At 41.4% G+C, this 25,822-nt stretch overlaps 1 protein-coding gene and 1 long non-coding RNA gene across 6 annotated transcripts in view; one reads left to right on the top strand and one right to left on the bottom strand.

The window, feature by feature from the left end:
- Nucleotides 1–840, bottom strand: part of ANKHD1 (ankyrin repeat and KH domain containing 1) — a 125,806-nt gene extending 124,966 nt beyond the window's left edge. For all 5 annotated transcript variants that reach the window (XM_028103463.2, XM_088023274.1, XM_028103464.2 and 2 more), the window contains exon 1: nucleotides 416–840. In XM_028103463.2, coding sequence (XP_027959264.1) covers nucleotides 416–706 — 291 coding nt within the window. In that variant the 5' untranslated portion in view covers nucleotides 707–840. The remainder of the gene's footprint in view (nucleotides 1–415) is intronic.
- Nucleotides 841–1,288: 448 nt separating this feature from the next.
- Nucleotides 1,289–12,707, top strand: LOC114209389 (uncharacterized). Its single transcript, XR_003609347.2, has 3 exons — nucleotides 1,289–1,563; nucleotides 10,355–10,460; nucleotides 12,490–12,707. It is a non-coding gene; the product is annotated as an uncharacterized LOC114209389 (long non-coding RNA).
- Nucleotides 12,708–25,822: the final 13,115 nt, after the last annotated feature.

Below are 25,822 nucleotides of genomic sequence, written 5' to 3'. Positions count from 1 at the left end.
TTGAGCTAGCAAGCTCTGTCTCCGTCTCTCTCTCTCTCTCTCCCTCTCCAAGTCTCGCTCGCTCTCTCAGTACCAAGGGCAGGGACTCTGGCAAGACCCCGCCCCCCCATCTCCAAAGCGGGGTGGGCGGGAGGTAGCCAGAGAGGAGTCCTTGTTCCCGCGCGAAGCTTAGAGACCAGAGGACTCCCCATTGTGGGTCTACGGATGGTGACGGGAACCGGTCCGGCTCGAGCCGCCGGCTGAAGAGTAAGCTGAGGGCGCACTAGGCCCGCACCGCTGCCACTGCCGCCATGGAGCCGATCACTGTCAGAGAACGGCTCCGCCCGGGGAGCCAGAGCGTGGCCCGGGCCCTGTGCCGGCCCAAAGAGAATTCATGCCTCACACTGTATGGGACGCGGGGGTCCTGGAAGCGTACCTCGGACACCTCGTCCTCGTCGCTGCCAGAGGCACCACCTCCACCCCCGGTCCTCAGCACGGCAGCCGCCAACTTGAAATCCAGCGCCGCGTCCCCTCCGGCCGCACCGCTGCCGCCGCCACCGGCTCCCGGCGCGGGCCCGGCCTCCCCAAAGAGTCTCACGGTGCGAATCCCCAGCCCGACCCCTCCCGGCGGAGGCGGCTCCGAGGCCCCGGCTGGGGCGGATCGCGGAGCCACCGAGTCCAGATCCTCCTCAAAGGAGGTGCCGCCGCCTCCGCCATCGGTCAGCATGGTTCGCACGCGGAGCCGGAGACGCTGCCGAGTCACTCGCAGCCACCGCCGCCGCCGATCCCGGGAACGAGAGGAACAGCAGGAGGAAGAAGCTTCTCCTTCCCCCCGTCCCAGCAGCGCCACTAACTTCTCACTGCCTAACCTGCTGCCTCCCGCCCCCCACACTCGCCACTGGCTGCAGCTCCCCAGCGGCTGCAGATCATTGGCCAAGGTAACCCGTCGCTCAGGCTCTTCGTCACGCGCGGCTTGCTGGCTCGCGGCCCCCAAGCTGCGTTGACCCGCGTAGGCCTAGGCGGTTGCGAACACCCGCCTCCTAGTCCCCACGCGCCGACTTCCGGTCTTTTTCTACGTCTATTGGTCAACCTCTCTAACTATTGCGTCACGACCTGAAAGTGGATTAGTTCGCCTTGTGGTCAGTCATAGTGACCCCTGACAATGGGAGGCTTCATTGGCGCCATAAAGTGTCGATCACTTTGTCACAGGACGTCGCGTGGTACAATTGGCCCGCAATAGTACCATTCATCCCGCCCCCTTCTGAGGTGACGGGAAAGGGTTGGGGAATTTCCACTTCTGATTAAAATGATGGCAGAGGTGACGACCCTTAACGATTGGTAAGATTTGGAGTAGAATTCACCCTGAGTTTGGTGGGGCTTATCCGTCAAGGATGCAAGAGGTACGGAGGTTACGAAGCTCCCACCTGTCGCTCTCCGCCAGACGCCGAGACTGCGGCCGGAGAGTTGCTGCACGGGGATTGGAGGAAAGAAGCAATCAGTCTCAGCTAGTCTCCACCTTCCTGACAGCCCCTGGTTGGAGGAGCGGAGCGTCAGTCACTAGAGCGGTCGCCACCTCTGGGACAGGTGAGATTGTGTAACCTACGCCTCTGGCTCTTTGGGCGGGTGTAGGGGGCTGGGACAGGCGAGGAGGCAGGGCTCTTCTTGCTTGGCACCTCCAGCCTTTCCGAGTGGAGCCCAGCGCGCGAAGCTGAGGGGACCCAGGGGGGCTGCTTGGGATGGCCGCCCCGAGGCGATTCGGCCCGCCCGCGTGCCGGGACGTGGCTGGGCGCGGCAGTTCTACAACCTGCGGGCTGGATGGCCTCGCGGCGCCGCGTTCTCTTGCTTGTGGAAGGCGGCGGGCCTGAGGGCTGGACAGCGCCATGCCTCAGTACTGGGAACTGTCCCACCAAGGAAGGTGGGAAGGCCGCGAGCAGCTCGAGGAAATCAGACCGTAGGGCTGAAAGCGGTGTGAAGAGTGCGTGCTCTGGAGCTGTTAGGAATTCTGGTGCCGCCACTTACTGGCTGTGTGACCTACGGGCGTTTTATGTTGGATCTCTGACTTTCAGTTCGTTCATCTGTAAAATGGGGCTAATATCATTACGTCCCTCATTGCGTTGTTGTTATGAATACATCAGATAACTAACATGGGGCGGTTAGCAAAGTGCCAAACTTAAAGACCCATTTTGGTTAGTTACTCTTCCTTCAGGAGTCTTCCACCTGCTCCTGGGTCCTGCCAACCAAACTAATTCTTGTCAGATCTCGGTGATGCAAAACAAGCTAGCTAAGGCAGGGGGCCGCAGTTGGCGGGGAGGGTGGGGAGCGGCGTGCGGAGGTGTCTTTCCCCCTTCTAAGGATCTGTCTCTACTTCTGTTATCCCTATCTCTATGCCTCTATCTCCTTTGTCAATAAAGAGGGCCTTTAAAATACTCATGCTTCAACTAATCCTATGATCAAAGAACAACAGAAAGGCGTTTGGTGAAGTTTGTATGGCAAATGTCCTTTGACCCAGAGAATGTCCATATGACTTAGGTTGGCTAAAAGCAAAAGATTTGGCACATCTCCTCTCTTACAACTCTAACAAAGGTCTTTGTATATCTTGATTTGCAATTTTTAGTATTTCACCTACCTTGAACTGTAATCTGAAAATTCTGTAAAGAATATAACGATTTGGCGGCGCCTGGGTGGCTCAGTCAGTAGGGCGACCGGCTGGTGATTTTGGTTCGGGTCATGATCTCATCGGTGGTGAGATCCAGCCGCGGTCAGGCTCCCGCTCTGCTTGAGATTCTCTCTCCTTCTTCCCCTGCCCCTCCCCCCACTCGCTGGCGATCCCTCTCTCTAAAATAAATATTAAATATATATACATAACAATTTTTTAAAATTTGATTCTGCCAAGCTTAAAGAACATTTTGGAGATTGTGAACATTTCTTTGGCATGGTAATTTCTAATTTTGGCATTTCACATACAAAAAAGGGAGTCTTTTCTATAAGCAGAATATGTTAGGTGAATGTTCTTTCTAGATAATAAGTTGTAGGAAATGGAAAAAATTCTTGTACCTTTTCTACAAAACTATTTTGATATAAATGCCCTGTGTACTGTCTTTAGTTAGAATCTATGGAATTTAATTAGCCTGTATTCTCAGCGATGTTTAAATTTTGAAGGCATGTGTGAGAGGTCAAAACCCAAACTAATAGCACCAAGGAAAAAAACTCAGCTCTGCCCAACCCACTTCAAAGCTGGATTATCCAGAATTGGTATGGATACATCCCTAGGCAAAAACAGGTATTGACTGGTGCAACATTACAAAGGAACTGCTTGTCATTCCTACCATTAATACAAAAATAATTTCTGATGCAACTCCCTGAACAAACTCATTAAATTCTTTGAACAAATGTAACGAATCTTGAGAACAGAGAGAAAGGAAATCTGGGCATATGCATTTTTCCCAATATATTTGAAAGAGAAATATACACTCTTTACTCAGTGCCTAGTGATCAACCCTGCGTGTAGCCAGGAAAATATGATTGAGCAATAATCTTTGTTTCACCTGGATCTTTACCTGAGACACTTGTTACCAGGAGTTTGACAACAATTGAGTAATCATTTTAGGATTTAGTAACTCCCAATCTTCTAGATTTTGGTGACTACTGTTGTTGAGACTGTATTAAACATGAATTTAATATTTCTTTTTTTTAAAAGATTTTATTTATTTATTTGAGAGAGAGAATGAGAGAGAGAGAGAGAGAGCAGATGAGAGGGGGGAGGGTCAGAGGGAGAAGCAGACTCCCCGCTGAGCAGGGAGCCCGATGTGGGACTCGATCCCTGGACTCCAGGATCATGACCTGAGCCGAAGGCAGTCGCTTAACCAACTGAGCCACCCAGGCGCCCGAATTTAATATTTCTATACATACCACATCATGTGGTGTTACAAAAGTGAAAACTGAGAAATCATTTATTTTTTTAAAGATTTTATTTATTTATTTGAGAGAGAGAGAGAATGAGAGATAGAGAGCACGAGAGGGAAGAGGGTCAGAGGGAGAAGCAGACTCCCTGCTGAGCAAGGAGCCCGATGCGGGACTCGATCCCGGGACTCCAGGATCATGACCTGAGCCAAAGGCAGTTGCTCAACCAACTGAGCCACCCAGGAGCCCCTGAGAAATCATTTAGTCAATTACTATATCAAGTAATACATTTGGTGAATATATCAAATCACACTCAAAGTATTCAATGTAAAATATCAATAAGTTTAATGTGGTTTATTGGGTAATGTTGGTTTTGATACATCGTATCTTAAGATGGTATTTGCTACTAAAGAAAATACACTGGTTTTTCAAATGCTAAATAAGCAGTAGAGAGCAAAATCCCTCTTTTAGGAAATACATATATTTGTTAGAAATGAGCCTTAGGATAAAATGTTTTCCTCCAAAAAGCAGCAGGAGTATTGTTTAAGGTGTAGTTATAGCGTATTTCAAAGCACTCTTCCTTTTGACCATCTTTCAGACATAAAAGGGAAAGGTAAAAGGAGAAACTGTATATCCCAAGTTTTTTTAAAACTTTTGAAGTAATAAAAAAATCTTCATTTTTTTATAAGGAATATGAGATTGGGGGCACCTGGGTGGCTCAGTTGTTAAGCGTCTGCCTCTGGCTCAGGTCAGGATCCCAAGGTCTCTGCGAGAAGCCTGCTTCTCCCTCTCCCACTCACCCTGCTTGTGTTCCCTTTCTTGCTGTGTCTCTCTCTGTCAAATAAATAAATAAATAAATAAATCTTAAAAAGAAAAAGAAATATGAGATTGACAAATTGTAGATACAGGGACTTAAGCTACTTTAACTACTTTAACTGTAGTTCTGTCATGTGCAACTTGTTTTTTCTCAGGACACTTAATTTCTGCATGTCAGTGCATCTCAGGTCAGCCTGTCTATGTAAGGAAGGAAGTAAACCAAAAAATACGTTGCACTTGGATGTCATGTCATTTAACCTTTATAATAAACTTATTAAGATTTCACCCATTTTCTGATGAGGAAGTTGAAACTCCAAAAAGGTTAAATAACTTACCCAAGCTTATAAGACCAATATATGGAAAGGTTAGGATTTGACTTTATTTCCACCTGATCTCAAAACCCATGCCCTTTCCACTATATCACATTGATTCCTTGGTACCCTCAAAGGCAGAGGAACTTCATCAGTCAGATAAACTGATATAATAATCCAATCATTATATCTTTCTTATAGACCTGCTAATTATTAGCACTCTAGTGGAGTTATCCCTGACTGCCACCAAATTTAGTATCTTTCTCTTTTATAACAACTGGAAACACTTAATTTAAAACATTTTCTGGTTTTTCCAACTATATTGTTAATTTCTTAGACCATGTAATTTCACATTAAGAAATCTAATAGTTAATATATTCACGTGGTTTAAATTTCAGAAAGAATTTTAAAAATACAATGAAAGGAGTCATTTTACTTTGCCCATTATATACTCAGATCCCCTCTTATAAGCAAACCATCTTATTAGGTCTTATTTGTTTATTTATTTATTTACTTACTTAGAATGGTTTTACTGAAGCATGGGGACAGGACCTGTGGGCAGAAAGAGTTGCCCAAACCATCTTATTAGGTTTTAAAGTATTCTTCTAGAGGGGCACCTGGATGGCTCCATTGATTAAGCATCCAACTCTTGATTTTGGCTCAGGTCACAAGCTCAGGGTTGTTGGATTGAGCCCCACATCAGGCTTTGTGCTGGGCATGGAGCCTGCGTAAGATTCTCTCTCTCCCTCTCCTCACCTACCCCCCTGTTCCTATGCCTCTCCCCCCGTTCCTGTCTTTCATGCACCCGTTCTCTGTCTTTCCAAGAAAAAAAAAAGAAAATAGCTTTCTAGAGATTTTTAAATATATAAGCAATTTCGTACATGTCCATTCATTTTTTCCCTTTAAACACAAATGACAGCATATTACTATACACACTTTTGTACCTTGCTTTTCTCACCTGATTTATTCTAGAGCTATTTCATATTAGCATATAAAGAGCTCTGTCATTCTTGTTTACTACTTCATAGTATTCTGTTTACATGATTTATCCAGTCTTTAGTGTTGAATATTAAGATTTTCCCTCCCCCCGCCCCCTTAACAGTGTTACAGATGTGTAGCTTTCTAATCTATTGTCTGTCCTCAAGGAGGTGCTGGGAACATATTAGTTTAATTGAGAAACCGAAGGCTACTACTTATTTGAGCTATAGTTGAATACACCTGCAAGATGTCTGGCAACATCTAGGAAGTGGGCATATTTTGAAAAATAAGGAGTTATGCCTGCAGCTAGACTACCACATTACACAGCCTAAGAAAATTATTCAGAAAGTTTCCTAGAGTTTCTTCTGCTATTGAGCTTACCCTTCCTGAAAAGGGGATATACATATATATATATATATATACAAAATGTCTGCTTCCCTCCTAAAAGCTCTATCCTTACTGCCTGCCCAACAAGAATGAGCCCAGTAGGGGTGCCTAGATGGTTTAGTCGGTTAAGCATCCGACCCTTGATTTTAGCTCGGGTCATGATCTTAGGATTGTGAGATCAAGCCCTGCATCCAGCTCTGTGCTGAGCATGGAGCCTGCTTAAGATTCTCTCTCTCCCTCTACCCCTCCCCCCCCCAAAAAAGAGAATGAGGTCAGTAAGTGATGTTGCTCCATTTGATTATACACCTTTAGTGCCAAGAATAGTTTTTTGGGTTTTTTTTTTTTCAAACTTCTAAAACTAATGAGTATATAAATACCTCTTGTGGTGGAATCACCCAGGTTCTCAACAAAGGAGAGACAATGGAATAATTAATATCCACCTTCTTCCTTGGGGCTCTGTGAGAATTTCTTAATCCTTGAATTGTTATATAAAGGACAGCGTGTCAAGGAGAATATACATTAGGGTTATCAAGAAGAAGTAGGATTTGGTGGGAGGATCTCTGAGCTGGGAATCAGAAACAGCAAGTCTACTTCAGGTGACCGGTATACTTCTGTATGTGACGCTCTTAGACCTAGATAGTTTGTACATTTGACCTTTAAAGGTATACTTTAAAGTTTAAAGTTATACATAACTTAAGCATTTCATGTTATAAGACATAGTCATCACTTCAAATATCATGCATGCATAGAAAAAGTATGGTCAGTTACATGTAAAACTGAGATTAATAGTAATTATCTCCAGTGGGGGAGGTGCCTGGCTGGCTCAGTTGGTAGAGCATGCCACTCTTGATCTTAGGGTTGTGAGTTTGAGCCCCACGTTGGGTGCAGAGATTACTTAAGAAATAACATATTTAAAAAAAAAAAAAACAGTAAAAAGGGGTGCCTGGGTGGCTCATTCAGTTAAGCAGCTGACTCTTGGTTTCGGCTCAGGTCATGATCTTAGGGTCCTGGGATCAAGCCCCATGTCGGGCTCCACACTCAGCAGTTAGTGTGCTTGAGGATTCTCTCTCTCTCCATCTCCCTCTGCCCTTCCTCCCACTCACATGTGCACTGTCTCTAAAATAAAAAATATTTTTAAGGGGCGCCTGGGTGGCTCAGTTGGTTGAGCGACTGCCTTCGGCTCAGGTCACGATCCTGGAGTCCCGGGATCGAGTCCCACGTCGGGCTCCCTGCCCAGCGGGGAGTCTGCTTCTCCCTCTGACCCTCCCCCCTCTCATGGTCTCTCTCTCTCTCATTCTCTCTCTCAAATAAATAAATAAATAAAATCTTTAAAAAATATGTTTTTAAAAAAACAGTAAAAAAAGTACTAATTATCTCGGGGTAATGGAATTATACAGAGATTTATAAAATTATTTTTCTTTTTTGAAGATTTATATTTTCTAGGCCTTTCTGGATTTTCCATAGTTAACATATATTTTGTGTAATAAAAATTAAGTATTTAAATTAAGTAAACTGATTTCAAATAAGTTTTGCAATTTTCTCATCTGTTCATTCAACCAGTATTCATTCAATTCCTGCTATGTGCATGGCAGTGTGCCAACTGCTTTAGAGAAAACAAAAGAAACAGAAGAGTTAATGTACTTTCTTTCAACTCTACTGATATGCATATATATATGTATATATATATTGGTTGATGATTAGGTAGATAAAATGCACAGGGAATAATAGAAAACAGACAAATTCAAGACAGTATGACAAACTATTTTACAGCACTGATAGGGAATAAAAGATAAATTAAAATGGAGTAAGTTTATTTGGGGAAAAGCTTGATTATGACCATTTTGAGCTAGGATAATGACTGAGGGAAACAGAAGAGGTAGAGCATTCCAAATGGAAAGAAATGATAGGAATGTTGACAAAGAAGTAAGTCTTCAAATTGTATGTCAGGATGGTAAAAAGACTAACTTGGTCAATACGGAGAAATCAAAATGAGAATTCAAGAGAAATTTGGTTTAAAAAAATATTAAATACTGGACCAAGGGCTTTAAATTTGGTTCAATAGGCTACCCACCATAGTTCTTGAAAAGTAAAGTTATCAAGATAAAAATTGTTAAGGGATGATTACAATTTTGTTTTGTTTTGGCTGCATTGCATGAGTTTTGTTAGAACAAGGAAATACTGGAGTCTGGGAAATAAGCAGTCTTGCTGTTGCACTCAGTCCAGGTGTGAGGTAAGGAAGCCAGATCAGAGGAGTGACTATCAGATGGAGTAAAATTTACTGTCAGCAATCATAAAGAAACCGCATGACTTCGTACCTGATTAAATGTAGGGAACAAGGAGTATGGGAACAAAAGTTACTCCAGAAAAACGGATACAAAATTTCTGAGGAGAAATGTGGCATTATGTATCAAGATCCTTTCTTTACCGGAGTCTGGCTGGCTCACTCTGTAGAGCATGTGACTCTTGATCTCAGGGTTATGAGTTTGCACCCCACTTGGGCATAGAGTTGATTAAAAAATCCTTTCATTAAGTTTTTATTTCCATCTACTAGAATGGCTAAAATCCAAATAACTGGTAATACTCATTGCTGATGAGGATGCAAAGCAACAAGAACTCACTCACTGCTAGTATGGTATAACTACTTTGGAAGAGAGTTTGGAAGGTTCTTACAAAGCTAAACATAGTCTTTATTTTTTTTTAAATTTTTTATTGTTATGTTAATCACCATATATTACATCATTAGTTTTTGGTGCAGTGTTCCATGATTCATTGTTTGTTCATAACACCCAGTGCTCCATGCAGAACGTGCCCTCCTCAATACCCATCACCAGGCTAACCCATCCCCCTACCCCCCTCCCCTCTAGAACCCTAAAGAACCCTAAAGCTAAACATAGTCTTACCATACAATCCACAGTTGCACTCCTAGGTATTTACCCACTGAGAGGAAAACATCCACATAAAATTCTGCATGTGATTGTTTATAACAGCCTTATACATAATCACCAGAACATGGAAGCAACCAAGGTCTCCTTCAAAAAGTGAATAAACAAACGTGTTATCGCTATACATGGAATACTATTCAGTAATAAAAAAGAATGAGCTATCAAGCCATGCAAAGACATAGATGAATTTTAAATGCATATTGCTAAGTAAAGGAAGCCTGTCTGAAAAGGCTGCATACTGTATGATTCTATTTATATGTGACATTCTGGAAAAGTCAAAACTGTGGAGATGGTAAACAGATCAACAACTGCCGGGGGTTGGAATGGGGGAAGGGTTGAATAGATGAAACACAGGGACTTTTCAGACTGGTAAAATTCTGTATGATACTAGACCAAGAAATGCCATTCCAGTAGCAACATGCATACCTTGTACCCACATCTTGTTTTTTAATAACATTCTCCAATAAGAGGAACCTTGGCTCCTTGGAGAAATGGCTGAGTCTAGGATTGGGGCAAGAAATATACAAGATGAACCTGGAGCATCTTACAGTGCCAGAAAGTAAGAAAATAGTAAACATGCATACACAGACACACAGACACACACACACAAACTAATGAGGACATCTGAGAGAGATAATAGGAGCTAACTGAAAGAGCTTCCAATGGCCAAAGCTGGAATAATTTGAACAAATAAATAGTATTGAATGATGGCCCAAAGTATAAAATAAATACCCTTGAATCCATATGGGTATAAATAAGTGTTTGAATAAATAAATAAATGGGTCAAATAGGTAAGTCTTCCAAGCAGAAGAATTTCAAATTTATGTAGAAACCCTGCCCTTAAGGAGGTGAAGTTCCCTCTCCCTAAGTTTGGGTTGTGCATAGTGATACCCTTCCATAGAGTAAAATATGGAAAGGGGAGGGGGAAGAGTAACTTGATACTGGAGAAACCTGACAAACACTACCTCAACCAGGTTATCAGGATTAACATCAACAGTGATAACTCATATTGATAGTATATACCCTTGATATTACATGCAGGAAAAGTCTGAGAAACTGTCACAGTCAAGAGGAGCCTAAGGAGACATGATGACAAAATGTAATATAGTATCCTGGATGGAATACTGGAACAGAAAAAGGACATGAGGTAAACATGAAGTAAATTTAAATAAAGCACGGATCTTAGTAATAATGTATCAGTTAGCTAATAATATATCAATGTTGGTTTATTAATTGTGACACATGTACCATGCTAATGTAAGATATTAGTAATAGAGGAAATTGGATATAGGCTGTGTGGAAACTGTACCATCTTCCCAACTTTTTTTAAAATCTAAAACTACTCTATGGGGCGCCTGGGTGGCTCAGTTGGTTAAGCATCTGACTCTTGATTTCAACTCAGGTCATGATCTCAGGGTTGTGCAATTGAGCCCTATGTTGGTCTCCATGCTGAGCCTGCTTAAGATTCTCTCTCCCTCCACCCCCCCCAAAAATGTTAAATCTAAAACTATTCTAAAATTTAAATTGTTTTATTTTGATTTTTTTTCAGTTTTGTTGAGATATAATTTATAACATTGTATTAATTTAAACTGTACAACCTTTTTTTTTAAAGGTTTTATTTATTTATTTGACACAGAGAGAGAAAGCATGAGAAGGGGGAAAGAGCAAGGGGAGAGGGAGAAGCAGGCTCCCCACTGAGCAGGGAGCCCCATGCAGGACTTGATCCCAGGATTCTGGGATCATGACCTGAGCCGAAGGCAGACGCTTAATTGACTGAGCGACCCAGGCACCCTAAAGTGTACAACCTTAAGTTTGATTTGATATACATATATATTGCAAAATGATTGCCACAATAAGTTTAATTAACATACATTACCTCACATAGTTACAAATTTTTCTTTGTAACTTAAAAGTTATAAAGATCTACCTTCTTGTGAAAGTTTATTTTTTTAAAATACTTATTCCTTTGGGGGGTACCTGGGTGGTTCAGTCATTAAGCATCTGCCTTTAGCTCAGGTCATGATCCCAGGGTCCTGGGATGGAGCCCCGCATCAGGTTCCCTGCTCAGTGGGGAGTCTGTTTCTCCCTATCCCTCTGCCCCATCCCTGCTCATGCTCTCCTTGTCTCTCTCTTTGTCTCTCTCTCTCGCAAATAAATAAATGAAATATTTTTAAAATAAATAAATAAATAAATAAATAATGCTTATTCCTTTGGACTTCTAGGAATTTATGTGTAAGAGTTGGTGTGGCAGCACCTGGGTGGTGCGGTCGGTTGAGCATCAGACTCTTGGTTTAGACTCAGGTCATGCATGACCTCATGGTCATGGGATCAAGCCCTACAGGGGGCTCCATGCTCAGCATGGAGTCTGCTTGAGATTCTCTCTCTCCCTCTGCACCTCCCACTTGTGCTTTCTCTTTCTCTGAAATGAAAAAATAAATCTTTAAAAAGAAAAAAAAGAGTTGGGGTGCCTAACCAGCTCAGTCATTGGAGCCTGCAATTCTTGGATCTCAGGGTTGTGAGTTCAAGCCTCTTATTAGGGTGTAGAGATAACTTATAAAAAAAAATCTTAAAAAAATAAGTTAATCAGACATAGGCACAAAAATATATCAAAAAATATCAATACACCTTAAATATCTACAGGAAAATGGCTAACTCTTGTGATATATAATTTGATTCTACAGTCATTAAAAATGAAGTTCACATTATATTAAATAAAAATAGAGTTATAAAACAAAAGGTATATAATATTCTAAATATACTACAATGAATAGAGTATTTCCATACATCAAAATGACAAACATCAGGGGGTGCCTGGCTGGCTCAGTCAGAAGATCATGTGACTCTTGATCCTGGGGTCATGAGTTCAAGCCCCACAGTGGCTGTAGAGATTACTTAAATACAGAAAAAACACCAAAAAAAACAAAACAAAAAAAATAACAAACATCAGACAGAGATAGATTATCTATGGATGGTGGGATAGTGGGTTTTATTTATTATTTATCTATTTATTTATGTTTCTAATTTTTCTATAAGTAATGTATTACTCTGGTAATCAGAAAAATATGTAATAAAGGTTTTAAGAAAAAATCACTATAGATGTAAAATCAGAGGATTGATTAAACCCTTATTGGCAGGGTTGGGAAAATTAAGCAGGAACGATTCTTTTTCTTTTTCAGGTAAGGAAGATGGTAATGGGTTCACTTTATGTGGTTGGTTTCAGACTGCAATGGAAAGAACTTAGATATGTACAACATTATATGGTAAGTCCTCCAGAAACCCCCAAGAGAAACATACACAACAGAAACACAGATAAATATCTTTACTGTAACTGGAAACAATTTTTTTGAAGATTTTATTTATTTTTGAGAAGAGAGAACATGAGCAGTGGGGAGGGGCAGAGGGAGAAGGAGAAGCAGACTCTCCACTGAGCAGGGAGCCCAGTGCTCCCAGGACCCTGGGATCACGACCCCAGCCAAAGGCAGATATTCAACTGACTGAGCCACCCAGGCGGCCCTGGAAACAAATTTTTAAAAGATGTCAAGTCGTAGCTTTGGTTTTCATAAAAGAAAACATCTTGCTGCAGAAAGGTCATGTGGTGAGCAATGAAGATTAAGCCACTTTTCCCCCATATGAGTCCTTGGTGAATATATTTTGGGTATTGCCTCCACAGAAAGATGCATACTGAAAATATACTTTTCTCCAACCCTCAGTAGTAATTAAAAGGGAAGCCCAAGAATCACACTGATAAATAAGTATCAGCAAGTGTATAGGCCGTCAGCCCAGATACCTTGATCCACATGTATAAGCTCATTGAGAATAACAGGGTTCTAAGAGCCTGCAATCAATCCTTTGAAGAAACTCGGAACTTTACCATGTGCATCACAATGAAGCCCCTACCTCTCCTATTCCACAGATGTGGGAAACTTGAGACTAAATACTCCAAACATCCTGTTTCCTTATGTCCTCTTATACCCTGCAAGTTGGGCAGCCACACCTACCTTCTCTAGAACTCTCCTTGCAAGGTACAGGGCATTCTGCCACAGACTCTAGAAGGTCCCAGGACTGGCAAAAGTTTAGAATCTCATTTTCTGAGCACTTTCCTGATGAGAGAACAGTTAGATAGAAAACCCCACAGCAAGACTCAACTTATCTTCCAGGTGGTCCAACTCATAGTGAATGAGTACTTTTGAATCAGAAGGACCCTTAAGGAGTCCTCTAGGTCTCATACTACCCCTTTAAGAAAGAAGAAACTGGAGGACTGGGCATTAGGGTCAATACCTCCTGCAAAAATCTCTAAGGTGATGTTTCCATCCATCACCCTCTGATGTTTCCTGTAAGAATCAGAAGTACATCATTGCTTACCAAAGTGAGAAGAGAGCAAGCCCCAGATTCCAACTCAAAGAGTAATTTTGGCTTATAAGTGAGAAATGAGTCACTCTGAGGACTGTTCTTAGAGACTCTTGTGGAGTGTTTGAACTCAACTTTGTTTACCACACCCCTTGCTCATCAAGGCAGGCCTATAAAACAAGAGACGCAGCATGGCGTTCACCTGCAGGGCAGGTAACAGTGCCACCTCCCAGATGTTCTTCCCCAAGGAAGTGGCATGGTGTTTGCTGTGGCTCCAAGAGGACACCTATAGACAGTCTAGTTGAAACACGAGTCTGGTATAAGCTCACAGAAGCTAAAAGAAAAATTGTGGTCAAAACTCTACTCTGAAACTCTTCACCTAGAGGGACCTCTTAAACCCTGGCATTGGCACCACTGGTGACAAGGAAGAAAAAAACAGCCAGGGTTGGACTTCTCCAGCATAGATCTAGTAGATGAAAAAGGTTTGTCATTTGAAGAGGATTGCTTCACCATTACAAGAGTTATGTAGGACAAAAGTCTGAGAAATGGGCAAGCTGGGGTTTGGTTAAAGCCCTAGTCTGTCCCAGTGCCTCTGCTCATAAGCTGGCAGGGTTTTTAACCAAGATTGAGCCATAAAAGCGAGTCCAAAGAAAGGAGCAATACTGTTCTGTGTACTAGGGGTTTCATATAAATATGAGAATTCCTAGGGGCACCTGGGTGGCTCAGTCGTTAAGTGTCTGCCTTCAGCTCAGGTCATGATCCCAGGGTCCTGAGATTGAGCCCCGCATCGGGCTCCTTGCTTAGCGGGGAGCCTGCTTCTCCCTCTCCACTCCCCCTGCTTGTGTTCCCTCTCTCACTATACTCTCTCTGTCAAATAAATAAATAAAAATCTTTAAAAAAAATCAGAATTCCTAGAGAGGGATTCCCTCAAAAGCACTGGTGAGACCACTATTCAGAGCCTGATCATCTCATTCTCAACAATTATTTTCACAAATTCCTTGTTGTACTCTCATATGCCATTAGCAGGAGTGTAAATTGATAAAATCTTTAGGGAAATCAGTTTGGAGTTGCCTTCACATTTTTAAATGCATTCACCCTTTGATCTAGCAAAATCCACTTCCAATTCTGGGGGAATTGGCACAGAGACACTCACACATGAGTTCAAAAATAGTGTATGAAGGTGTTCACTTAAACCTTGCTTGTCCATCAATAAGTAGTTAAATAAGTAGTGGTGCAACTATAAAATGCTAACCATCATCTCAGCTTTTAGCAAGTCATCATCTTTTTGCTGGTGGAGGGTCTTGCCTCAATGTTGATGTCTTCTGACTGATCAGGGTGGTGGTTGCTGAAGACTGGGGTAGCTGCGGCCATTTCTTAAAATAAGACAACAATGAAGTTTGCCTCATTAAAGGACTCTTTTTCTCATGAATGATTTTTCTGTAGCATGTAATGCTGTCAGACAGTAGAGCTTCTTTCAAAATTGGAAAAATCCAGGGGTGCCTGTCTGGCTCGGTAGAGCCCCATGTTGGGTGGAGAGATTACTTAAAAATAAAATCTTAAAAACAAAACAAAACCGGAGTCAATCCTTTCAAAACCTGCTGCTGCTTTATCAACTAAGTTTATATAATATTATTAATCCTTTATTGTCATTGCAACAATCTTTACAACATCTTCATTGGGAGTAGATTCTTTTTTTTTTTTTTTTAAGATTTTATTTATCTGAGAGGGAGAGAGAGCAGGAGCAGGGGAAGGGGCAGACGGAGAAGCAGACTCCCTGCTGAGCAGGGAGCTGGACTCAGGGCTCCATCTCAGGACCCTGAGATCATGACCTGAGCCAAAGGCAGATGCTTTACCAACTGAGCCACCCAGGTGCCCCAGGAGTAGATTCCATCTTAAGAAACTGCTTTCTTTGCTCATTCGTAAGAAGCAAATTCTCATCTGTTAAAGTTTTACCATGAAATTGTGGCAATTCAGTCACATCTTCAGGCTCCACTTCTAATTCTATTTCTCTTGCTGTTGCCATCACATTTACAGTTACTTCTTCCACTGAAGTCTGGAGCCCCTCAAAGTCATCCATGAGGGTTGGAATCAACTTTTTCCAAACTCCTGTTAATGTTGGTAGTTTAAATCCTGAACATTCTTAATGGCATCTAGAATGGTGAATCCTTTACAGAAGGTTTTCAATTTACTTTGCCTATCTTGATTTTCAACATGCCTTCCTCACTAAGCTTAATCATTTCTAGCTTTTGATTTAAAGTGAGAGACATGCCATTTTTCCTTTCATTTGAACACTTAGAGACCTCTATAGGGTTAATCAGCCTAATGTCAATATTGTTGTGTCCCAGGGATTAGGGAGACTGAGGAGAGGGAGAGAGATAGGGGAATAGGTGGTGGGTGAAGCAGTCAGAACACAACATTTATTAAGTTTGCCCTCTGTGGGCACAGTTCATGCAGGGCACCCCAAAACAATTACAATAGCAACATCACTGATCACTAATCACCATAACAAATATAATAATGAAAAAGTTTGAAATATTGCAAGAATCACCAAAATATGACAAAGAGACATGAAGTGAGCAAATGCTGTTGCAAAAATGGGACGTATAGGGGCAGCTGGGTGGCTCAGTCGGTGAAGCATCTGAATCTTTTTCTCCACTCAGATCTTGATCTCAGGGTCCTGAGTTCAAGCCCCTCACTGGGCTCCACACTGGGCATGGAGCCTACTTAAAAAAAAAAAAGTTGTACATGTGGAAAGTGAGAGATGGATTTCTCACCCAGGTGTGCAAAATCCAAGCGCTAAGCTCTCAAGAGAGAAGAGAAAAGTTTCACTTAAGGGGCACCTGGGTTGTTCAGTCAGTTGAGCTTCCAACTCTTGATTTTGGCTTGGGTCGTGATCTCAGATTCATGGGATCCAGCTGGCTTAGGGTCAGGTCTCAGAGGGGACTATGCTTCTCTCACTCTCCCTCTGCACCTGCCTTGGCTCCTACATGCTCGCTCTCTTTTTTTAAAATAAATAAAGTCTTTTAAAAAAATGCCTTAATGGGGGCACCTAGGTGGTTCAGTCAGTTGACTCTTGGTTTCTGGGGTCATGATCTCAGGGTCATGGGATCAGGCCCCACATAGGGCTCCACGCTCAGCATGGATGTCTGCTTGTCCCTCTCCCTCTGCTCCTTCCTCCCACTCATGCTCACTCTCTCTCCCTGAAATAAATACATAAAATCTTTTTTTTTTTTTAACGTCCTAATAATGGGATCCTGGGTGGCTCAGTCGGTTAAGTGTATGCCTTCGGCTCAGGTCATGATCCCAGGGTCCTGGGATCAAGTCCCACATCTGGCTCCCTGCTCAGCAGGGAGTCTCCTTCTCCCTCTGCCTCTCCCCCTGCTAGTGCTCTCTCTCTCTCTCTCTCTCTCAAAAATAAATAAAATTTTTTAAAAGTTTAAAAAAATAGGGGCGCCTGGGTGGCTTAGTTGTTAAACGTCTGCCTTCGGCTCAGGTCATGGTCTTGGTCCTGGGATCGAGCCCTGCATCGGGCTCCCTGCTCGGCGGGAGGCCTGCTTCTCCCTCTCCCACTCCCCCTGCTTGTGTTCCCTCTCTCGCTGTGTCTCTCTCTGTCAAATAAATAAATCTTTAAAAAATAAAAAATAAAAAGTTTAAAAAAATCTGTTCTGATAAAGCAGTAAAGATGAATTTTATTCATTAAATCTCAACCTTTGGGTACATATATTTTTAATATTCTATGTGAAGAAATGGGAAGTATACATAGAGCACTTCTGAACATTGGTTGTCTCAAGGAAAAACATTCATACAAGTATTTTTGTTGTAAATTGAACTAACCATTTTTTCATGGAACATCATTTTTACTTGAAAGTATGACTGACATAAATTTTGGTAATTCAGACATGTGTATTTGGCAGACATTTTCTGGACTCTGCCACTTGCAGGAAAACAGCTGACAGTATTTGTTTCCAAATATAAAATTCAAGCTTTGGGGCAAAAATGAGGATTTTTGGAAAAATTGTATCCACTGTCATTGGTTAACAGTTCCCCAAACTTAAAGACTTTTTTGATGAGATAGGTGATGATATGCCAAATGTATTTTTGACATTATATAATAAACTGTGTCAGTATTTGCAAGAGCTGTATAACTCAGTGAACCGTATTTCCCAAATGACCAATACATGAGGATATAAAACCATGCATAAATAAAAGAACATGCAAAGATAGACCAGTGGATTTTAATGTAACAGAGTATGAAAAATTTATAGTTACAGTTTCAACCTTTAGAAAACTAACAGTTATTGAATTTTGGCGTGATATTAAAGATAATAATGAGGAGCACCTGGGTGGCTCAGTCAGTTAAGTGTCCTACTCATGATTTCGTCTCAGGTCATGATCTCATGGGTCATGAGATAGAGCACTGCATTGCGCTCCATGGTCCGAGCTCAGCAGGGAGTCTGCTTGAGATTATCTCTCTCTGTGCCCCTCCCCCTGCTCTCTCTTTAAAATAAATAAATAAATCTTTTTAAAAAAAGATAATAACCACAATTATCTAAAAAAAAACATTAAAATATCCCTCCCTTTTCAACTACATATCCATGTGAGTCCAGATTTTCTTCATATTCAACGAAAATAGTATATTGCAATTAACTGAATGTTGAAGCAGATAGGAAAATCTGTCTTTTGTTAAGCCAAACATTAAAATTCACTCTTACTAAATTTTGCTTTGAAAAAATATATTTTTGGGGCGCCTGGGTGGCTCAGTCGTTAAGTGTCTGCCTTCAGCTCAGGTCGTAATCCCAGGGTCCTGGGATCAAGCCCCGCATTGGGCTCCCTGCTCCACGGGAAGGCTGCTTCTCCCTCTCCCACTCCCCCTGCTTGTGTTCCCTCTCTCACTGTCTCTCTCACTGTCAAATAAATAAAAATTAAAAAATCTTTTAAGAAAAGAAAAAATATATTTTTCTCAAAAATATGTTACTTATGTTCACATTTATGAACTGAACAGATTTTTGTAAATTCCTCAGTTCTAATTTCTGTTACACTGAATACCAATAGATAAAACCCATATATATAAACAAGAGCTCTTTGGGTCTTTAATAATAAATAAAAGGACTTTGGGTCTTTAATAATTTTTAAGAGTGTACAGGGGTTCTGAGACCAGAAAGTCTCCGAACTGCTGCAATACTATATAGCAGTTGCAGGGGAGGCAGAAGGATGGAAGGGATGACCTGTGAAGGCTCTGCTGGGTTTTCAGTCTTTCCTTACTCAGCCAACTCTCATCTTTAACCCAGCAGTCAAAGCTTGGGAGCAAGAGCTCTGAACTAGGGCATCTCTGGTGTGAATCTATGAAAGGGAAAAGGCACTCCTTTCCTTCTTTGCCCCTCTCTAAGTCTCCAGACAAGACTTAGCAGTTGCACAGGGTGATGAGAGAGACTAGAAAGGGCAGGGAGGGAACTTCCCAGCCATTAAGGAGTTTATTTAGAAACCCTGAAATTAAATGGTAAAGACAAGCTATAAGGGGCCACTGCTGGTCCACTTGGGCTCAATATCAGGAACTGAGAGGAGCCAGGGACGACTCCTAGAGCAATGATACTTGTATTTCTTTCCTCCCGTTCTGGCCCATTTCTTAAAATGACCTAGCCTTCAATGACTTTTAAGAACCAATAATTCTTCTAGGCCACAATCCCATATGGTTAATTAGAATAGGCTGACATGAAAGAAATCAAACTTAAAGAGAAAAAAAACGTAAACCAACACAGTAACAACTACTACTTTGCCACATACATCGCATCCACCTCCACATACACCTCCACCTTGGCCTGAGCCTCTGTCCTTCTTTAGGCTGTTACTGAGTCATTAGGGATTTAGTCACTAGGAGGGGGAATTTAGGGGTAAGTCATTATACCATGATTTGAGTCCCCTCAATGCCATTTACTGGCTGTGTGATCAAGTAGGTAACTCTCCTTCTCTGGACCCTCAGTTTCTGCGTCTTTAAAATGAGATGATCTTCCAGCACTGTGATCCTGTGGTTATTAATAAAAGACAGGTCAGGCTGGAGCTAAGGACTCTGTCATAAATGTATTCTCATTGAAAAGAGCCGAGGAGGGGCGCCTGGGTGGTTTAGTCAGTTGGACATCTGCCTTCGGCTCAGGTCATGATCCCAGGGTTCTGGGATCGAGCCCTACTTTGGGCTCCCTGCTCAGTGGGAAGCCTGCTTCTCCGTCTCCCACTCCCCCTGCTTGTGTTCCCTCTCTCATTGTCTCTCTCTTTGTCAAATAAATAAATAAAATCTTTAAAAAAAGAAGAAGAAGAAAAGAAAAGAGCAAAGGATCTGGAAAGGGAACACAGCTCTAGTTTGCATCACTATACATTATCCCCTTTGGACATGGATATAGTCACAGGAGATGAACAAACACAGGTCTCTGAAAACAACCTGGAGAAACCTCTCAAGACTGTGGCTCTTCCCTTGGGTTCACTTAACTGTAAGGTTCCCGGAGTCAGTATTAGAAAATTCCCTCAGTTCTTGCCCAGCAGTTGTAATTCCTTTGGTCTTGGAGGCCCTAGAGGTTTTTGACCTCCCTGTTGTGACCTGCTAAAATATAGCTCTGCCCCACCAATGTTTTTATTTTTTTAATAGATTTATTGAAATATGATTGACAAACCACACAATTTACCCAAAGAGTACAATTCAGTGGCTTTTATTATATTCGCAGAGTTGTACAACCATCATATTTATTTTGGAATATTTTCATCAGCCCTAAAAAGAAATCTTATACTTCTTGGCTATTATCTCTCAACACCCTCCCCAAGTCCCCAAGCCTTTGGCAACCAAAAGTCTAATTTCTGTCTTTATAGATTTGTCCATTCTGGATAGTTCACATAATGGAATCATGCAATATGTGGTCCTTTGTGACCAGCTTCTTTCACCTAGAATGATGTTTTCAAAGTTCATCAATGTTGTAGCATGTATCAGTGTTTCATGCCATTTTATTGCTAAATAATATTCCACTGTATGGATATAACACATTTTGTTTATTCAGAACTTTGGGTTGTTAAGTCATCTGAGTTGTTTTCACCTTTTGACTATTGTGAATAATGCTGCTATGAACATTGGTGTAAGGTATCTGTTTTCGTCCTTGCTTTCAATTCTTTGGGGGCATATACTTATGAGTGGGATTGCTGGATCATATGATAATTCTGTATTTATCTTTTTGAAGAACACAAACTGTTTTCAGTGTTGCTGCATCATTTTACATTCCCCCCCAGTGATGTGTGAGGGTTCCAACTTCTCTGCATCCTTACCAATACTCATTATTTATAGCCATCCTAATGAGTGTGAATGGTATCTCACTGTGGTTTTGATTTGTGTTTTCTTGATGGCTAATGATGTCGAGTATCTTTTCAGGTGCTTATTGTCCATTTAATATATCTTAATTTTTTAAGCTTATTTATTTATTTTTAAGTAATCTCTACACCCAACATGGGACTCAAACTCATGACCACAAGATCAAGGGTCTCTGGCTTCTCCAACTAAGCCAGCCAGGTGCCTCCCATTAATATATATTCTTTAGATAAAGGTCTATTTGGATCCCCCACTTTTTTTTCAGTAAGCTCTGCACCTAACAGGGGACTCAAACTCACGACCCTGAGATCAAAGAATTGCATGCTCCACTGACTGAGCCAGCCAGACACCCCTTCTCTTGTATATTTTTAAATTGAGTTATTTGGGGGTGCCTGGTTGCTGGTCAGTTGGTTGAGCAACCAACTTTTGGTTTTGGTTGCAGTTGTGATCTTAGGGTCATGAGATAGAGCTCCAAGTTAGGTTCCATGCCAGCAGAGTCTGCTTGTCTCTCTCCTTCTGCCCCACCCCCCTCAAGTAAATAAATAAATAATTTTTTAAAGTTTTTTTTTTAAAGATTTTATTTATTTATTTGATAGAGAGAGACACAGCAAGGGAGGGAACACAAGCAGTGGGGAGTGAGAGAGGGAGAAGCAGGTTTCCCGCTGAGCAGGGAGCCCGATGCGGGGCTTGATCCCAGGACCTTGGGATTATGACCTGAGCCGAAGGCAGAGCCTTAACTGACTGAACCACCCAAGCCCCCTGTCTTCTTTTTTTTTAAGATCTATTTATTTAGAGAGAGAGCGCAAGCAAGGGAGGGGAAGGGCAGAGGGGGAGAGAGAGACAGTCTTAAGCAGACTCCACATGGGGTTTGACACAGGGCTCCACATGGGCTTGATCTCATGACCCTGAAATCATGACCCTGAGATCATGACCCCAGCTGAAATCAAGAGTTGGATGCTTAACCGATTGAGCCACCCAGGCACCCTTTCTTATTATTGAGTTGTAAGAGTTCTTAATATATTCTAGATACAAGTCCCTTATCAGATATATGATTACATGTATTTTCTCCCATTCTGCAGGTTGTCTTTTCTCTTTGTAGATAGTGCCATTTGGAGGACAAGTTTTAAATTTTTGATGAGGTCTAATCTATTTTTTTATTTTGTTCCTTGTGTTTTGGTATCATATCTAAGAAACTATTGCCAAATCCAAGGTCATGAGGATTAACACCTATTTTCTTCTGAGATGGTTTGGCTCTTACATTTAGGTTTTTGATGCATTTTGAGTTAATTTTTGTATGTGATATGAGGTAGGGGTCCAACTTCATTCTTCTGCATAAAGATACCCAGTTTTCCCAGAACCATTTGTTGAAAAGACTATTCTTCACCATTGAATTGTCTTGACACTCTCTTCAAAAAAATCTATTGACCATAAGTGTGAGTGTGTGTTCCTAGACTGTCAATCCTGTATGTACTTCCAAATGCAAGTACCACACTGTCTTGATTATAATAGCTTGGAAGTAAGTTTTGAAATCAGAGACTATGAGTCCTACAACTTGGTTCTTCATTTTCAAGATTGTTTTGGCTATTCTACTTTGGCCCCTACTATTCTTACCCCAAGGGACAGGGCCTCATCCACACTGCCTCTTCCAAGGTGTTCATTATGTAGCCTACCATACTGATCTCCATTTTTTTCCAACCTCACCTTGCAGTGTTCTTTCCCTCACTTTTCCACTCTAGCTGTATGGGCCTTCTCAAACATTCCAAAGTCCTTCCTGCCTGAGGGCCTTTGCACTGATATTCCCTTGGCCAAAAATGCTTTCCTTCCACTCCTTCTCCCTGCCTCTCCCCTAATCCCAAGGCTGACTCCTTGTCATTCAGGTCTCTGCTCAAATGTTATCCTCTCAGAGAGGCCCTTATTAACACTGTCTAAGGTAGCCACCCACCAAACCCTCCCTCTTTATTGCATTATGCTGTATTATATAATAAATAGTCATATTTATATCATTGTATTTATTTATTTATTTTCTGTCTCCCCCAATAGAGTGGAAACTTCAGGAAAGCAGAGACCTTGTCTTATTTCACATTGAATTCCTACACATAGGAATATAATAGACTATACTACCTGGCGTGTAATAGACATTTAATATGTATTTATCTATTGAATGAATGAGTAAATTGATCAGTCAAGCCCTGGACAGCCCCTATAGTGGGATTCAGCACCAGGAAAAGTGTTAAGAAGCAGTGAACTGACCCTCACACCAGGGTTATTTTCCTTGTACTCACCTTCTTCTCTCATTTTCTACCAATCAGCAATTCCTCCCTTCTTTTGTTCAAAGTTTTCCCCTAGACCCTCTTCCTAATGTCTGTCTACATTTGAGAAGTAGATACAGACACATTCCTGCCTTCCCCAGTCTCTGCTCTGGGTTGCTCTTAGGAAAAATGACCAAAGTTGTCTCCGATCATAGTATATATGGACAAGTGCATGCTCAGGTCCATTTGCAAAGACAAAAATCTATAATATTGGGAAGCATGAGGCACTGGACGAGGAGACAGAAGAACATAGAACTAAGAAGATAAGAGCCCAGAACCTCAGGCCAAGAGTCCAAGAATTCATATTATGACAATCTTTGATTCTAATACCCACAAAAGTTTGAAAACCATTGTCCCACATCTACAGACTGGAGAAGAGAAGACCTACATTACTGATAGGGAGAGATTTTCCCTGGGGCTTGGGAGGCTCTAATAACCCACTATACAGCCCTAGGTTTTTCATCTAAACATCTTAAAGAATGTTATAGGCATAAATTAACCCTTATAGCACCCTACAATCTGGGCTCTTGGCCCCATTTTACTGACAGAAAACTGAAGCCTATGGGTTAGAGCCAGGAAAGGCATGCTGCAGGCTCATATGGCCTGGACAGAGCAAGCTAAGGACTAAGATTTAAGCCAGAGCTGACCTCAGTCTTTCCCTTATGACAGTGGTTCCCAATGTGGGGACTGTAGAGCACTTAAATTCATGTGTATGTTTACCATGTCTTGGCTGCAGGCAGATGATAATTTAGTTGGTTCCTTGTCACTCAGGTCCCAGCTTAAAGGTCACCTACTCAGAGAGGCCTCCCCTGAACATCTACCTCAAGCAATCTTCTCCCAGTCCCTGTCATATTACCCTATTTGATTTTCTTCAGGATACTTGTCATTATCTCAGATAATCATATTTTTTCTTTGTTATTTCTGTCCTTTAGTATAAACTCCATGAAGTTAGAAACTTTATTTGATGGGACATTGTTGATATTCACTAAGTATTTGTTCAGTGTTTAAGTAAAACTAAATGAAGATGTTTTCAACAATATGTAGATGCTGCTGAAATGGGCAAAATATATAATTATCTTAGTTTAAATTATACTTTTGGCATATATTTCTCTCAATCAGTAGATACTTAGATATAATTTTAGGAGCCTTCTTTAAAGATTTATTTATTTATGAGAGAGGGAGCACAAGTGGGAGTGGGGGAGGGGCAGAGGGAGAGGGAGAGAGAGAATCTCCAGCAGACTCCCTGCTGAGCGTGGAGCCTGATTTGAGGCTCTCACAACCCTGAGATCAGGACCTGAGCCGAAATCAAGAGTCAGATGCTTAATCGACTGAGCCACCCAGGCACCCCTAGGAGTCTTCTTTAAAACATTAAAAAGACCCATCAGAATTTCCACTTCTGGGGCACCTGGCTGGCTCAATTGGTGGAGCAAACAGCTGTTGATCTCAGGGTCATGAGTTTGAGCCCCACCTTGTGTGTAGAGATTACCTAAAAATAAAATGTAATAAAATAAAAAAGAATTTCCACTTCTGGCATTGTATAGATTAAAATTTCTGAACAACCTTCCTAACTAAAAAACTAAAATGCTAGATTAAATATAATTTTTAACTTTAGAATTCATAGATAAACTGACATACACAAGTGTTCTCTTTTTAGTTGTTCTTTAATTTCACTCCTAGGTATATGCTCTGAAGAAATTCTTATACTTCCAGAAGACATTTTATATACTCTGTTTTTTTTCTTAAAGATTTTATTTATTTATACATGAGAGACAGAGGCAGAGGGAGAAGCAGGCTCCCTGCGGAGCAGAGAGCCTGATGTGGGACTCAGTCCCAGGGCCTGGGATCATGATCTGAGCCGAAGGCAGACGCTTAACCGACTGAGCCACCTAGGCGCCCCTTATATACTCTTTTGTATATATGGTATCTTTTTCAGATTATTAGGTTGTTCATTCTATGCAGGTTACAAAAAGAGAGGTAGATATGTATGTACTGGCATGGGGAAAATATTCAATGCATATCAAGTGACAAGCATGTTGTAGAACTCAACGTATAATCTCACTTCAATGAAAATAGTAATGTGTCCCTTGAAATAAATTTGAACAATATACACTAAAATTTGGACACTGATCATCACTGGTATGGTTTTCATTTCAAAACTATATATTTCCTTAGTGTCTTAATATTTTGCACTAATCTCATTTACTTTTGTGATAAAAAACAGTAAGGATTATTTTCATACGTATAAAAACTATTTTAAATAGAGGAATAATTTTTCTGGAAAGATTTTTTCCCCTTTTGCAAACTGAAAAGAGTTCGCTAAAGACCCCTAATTCTGTAAAAGAGAATTTGTGAGGACAGAAAGTTCAAATTGAGAAGGGTTTCCGGGTCCCTTTAATGGGGTAGAGAGTGAATGGGGGCCTGGTCAGTCCCCCAGGCTTACCAGCAAACCTGCTTCTTCCCTGCCACTCTCTCTGTCTTTTTTTTTTTTTTTTTTAGGATTGTATTTATTTATTT

The sequence above is a fragment of the Eumetopias jubatus genome, unplaced genomic scaffold (genome assembly GCF_037043125.1).
Source record: "Eumetopias jubatus isolate StellerSeaLion01/CBP00866 unplaced genomic scaffold, mEumJub1_p1.0 scaffold_5, whole genome shotgun sequence".
Lineage (NCBI taxonomy): Eukaryota > Metazoa > Chordata > Mammalia > Carnivora > Otariidae > Eumetopias > Eumetopias jubatus.
This window is presented reverse-complemented; position numbering and strand designations above follow the sequence as displayed.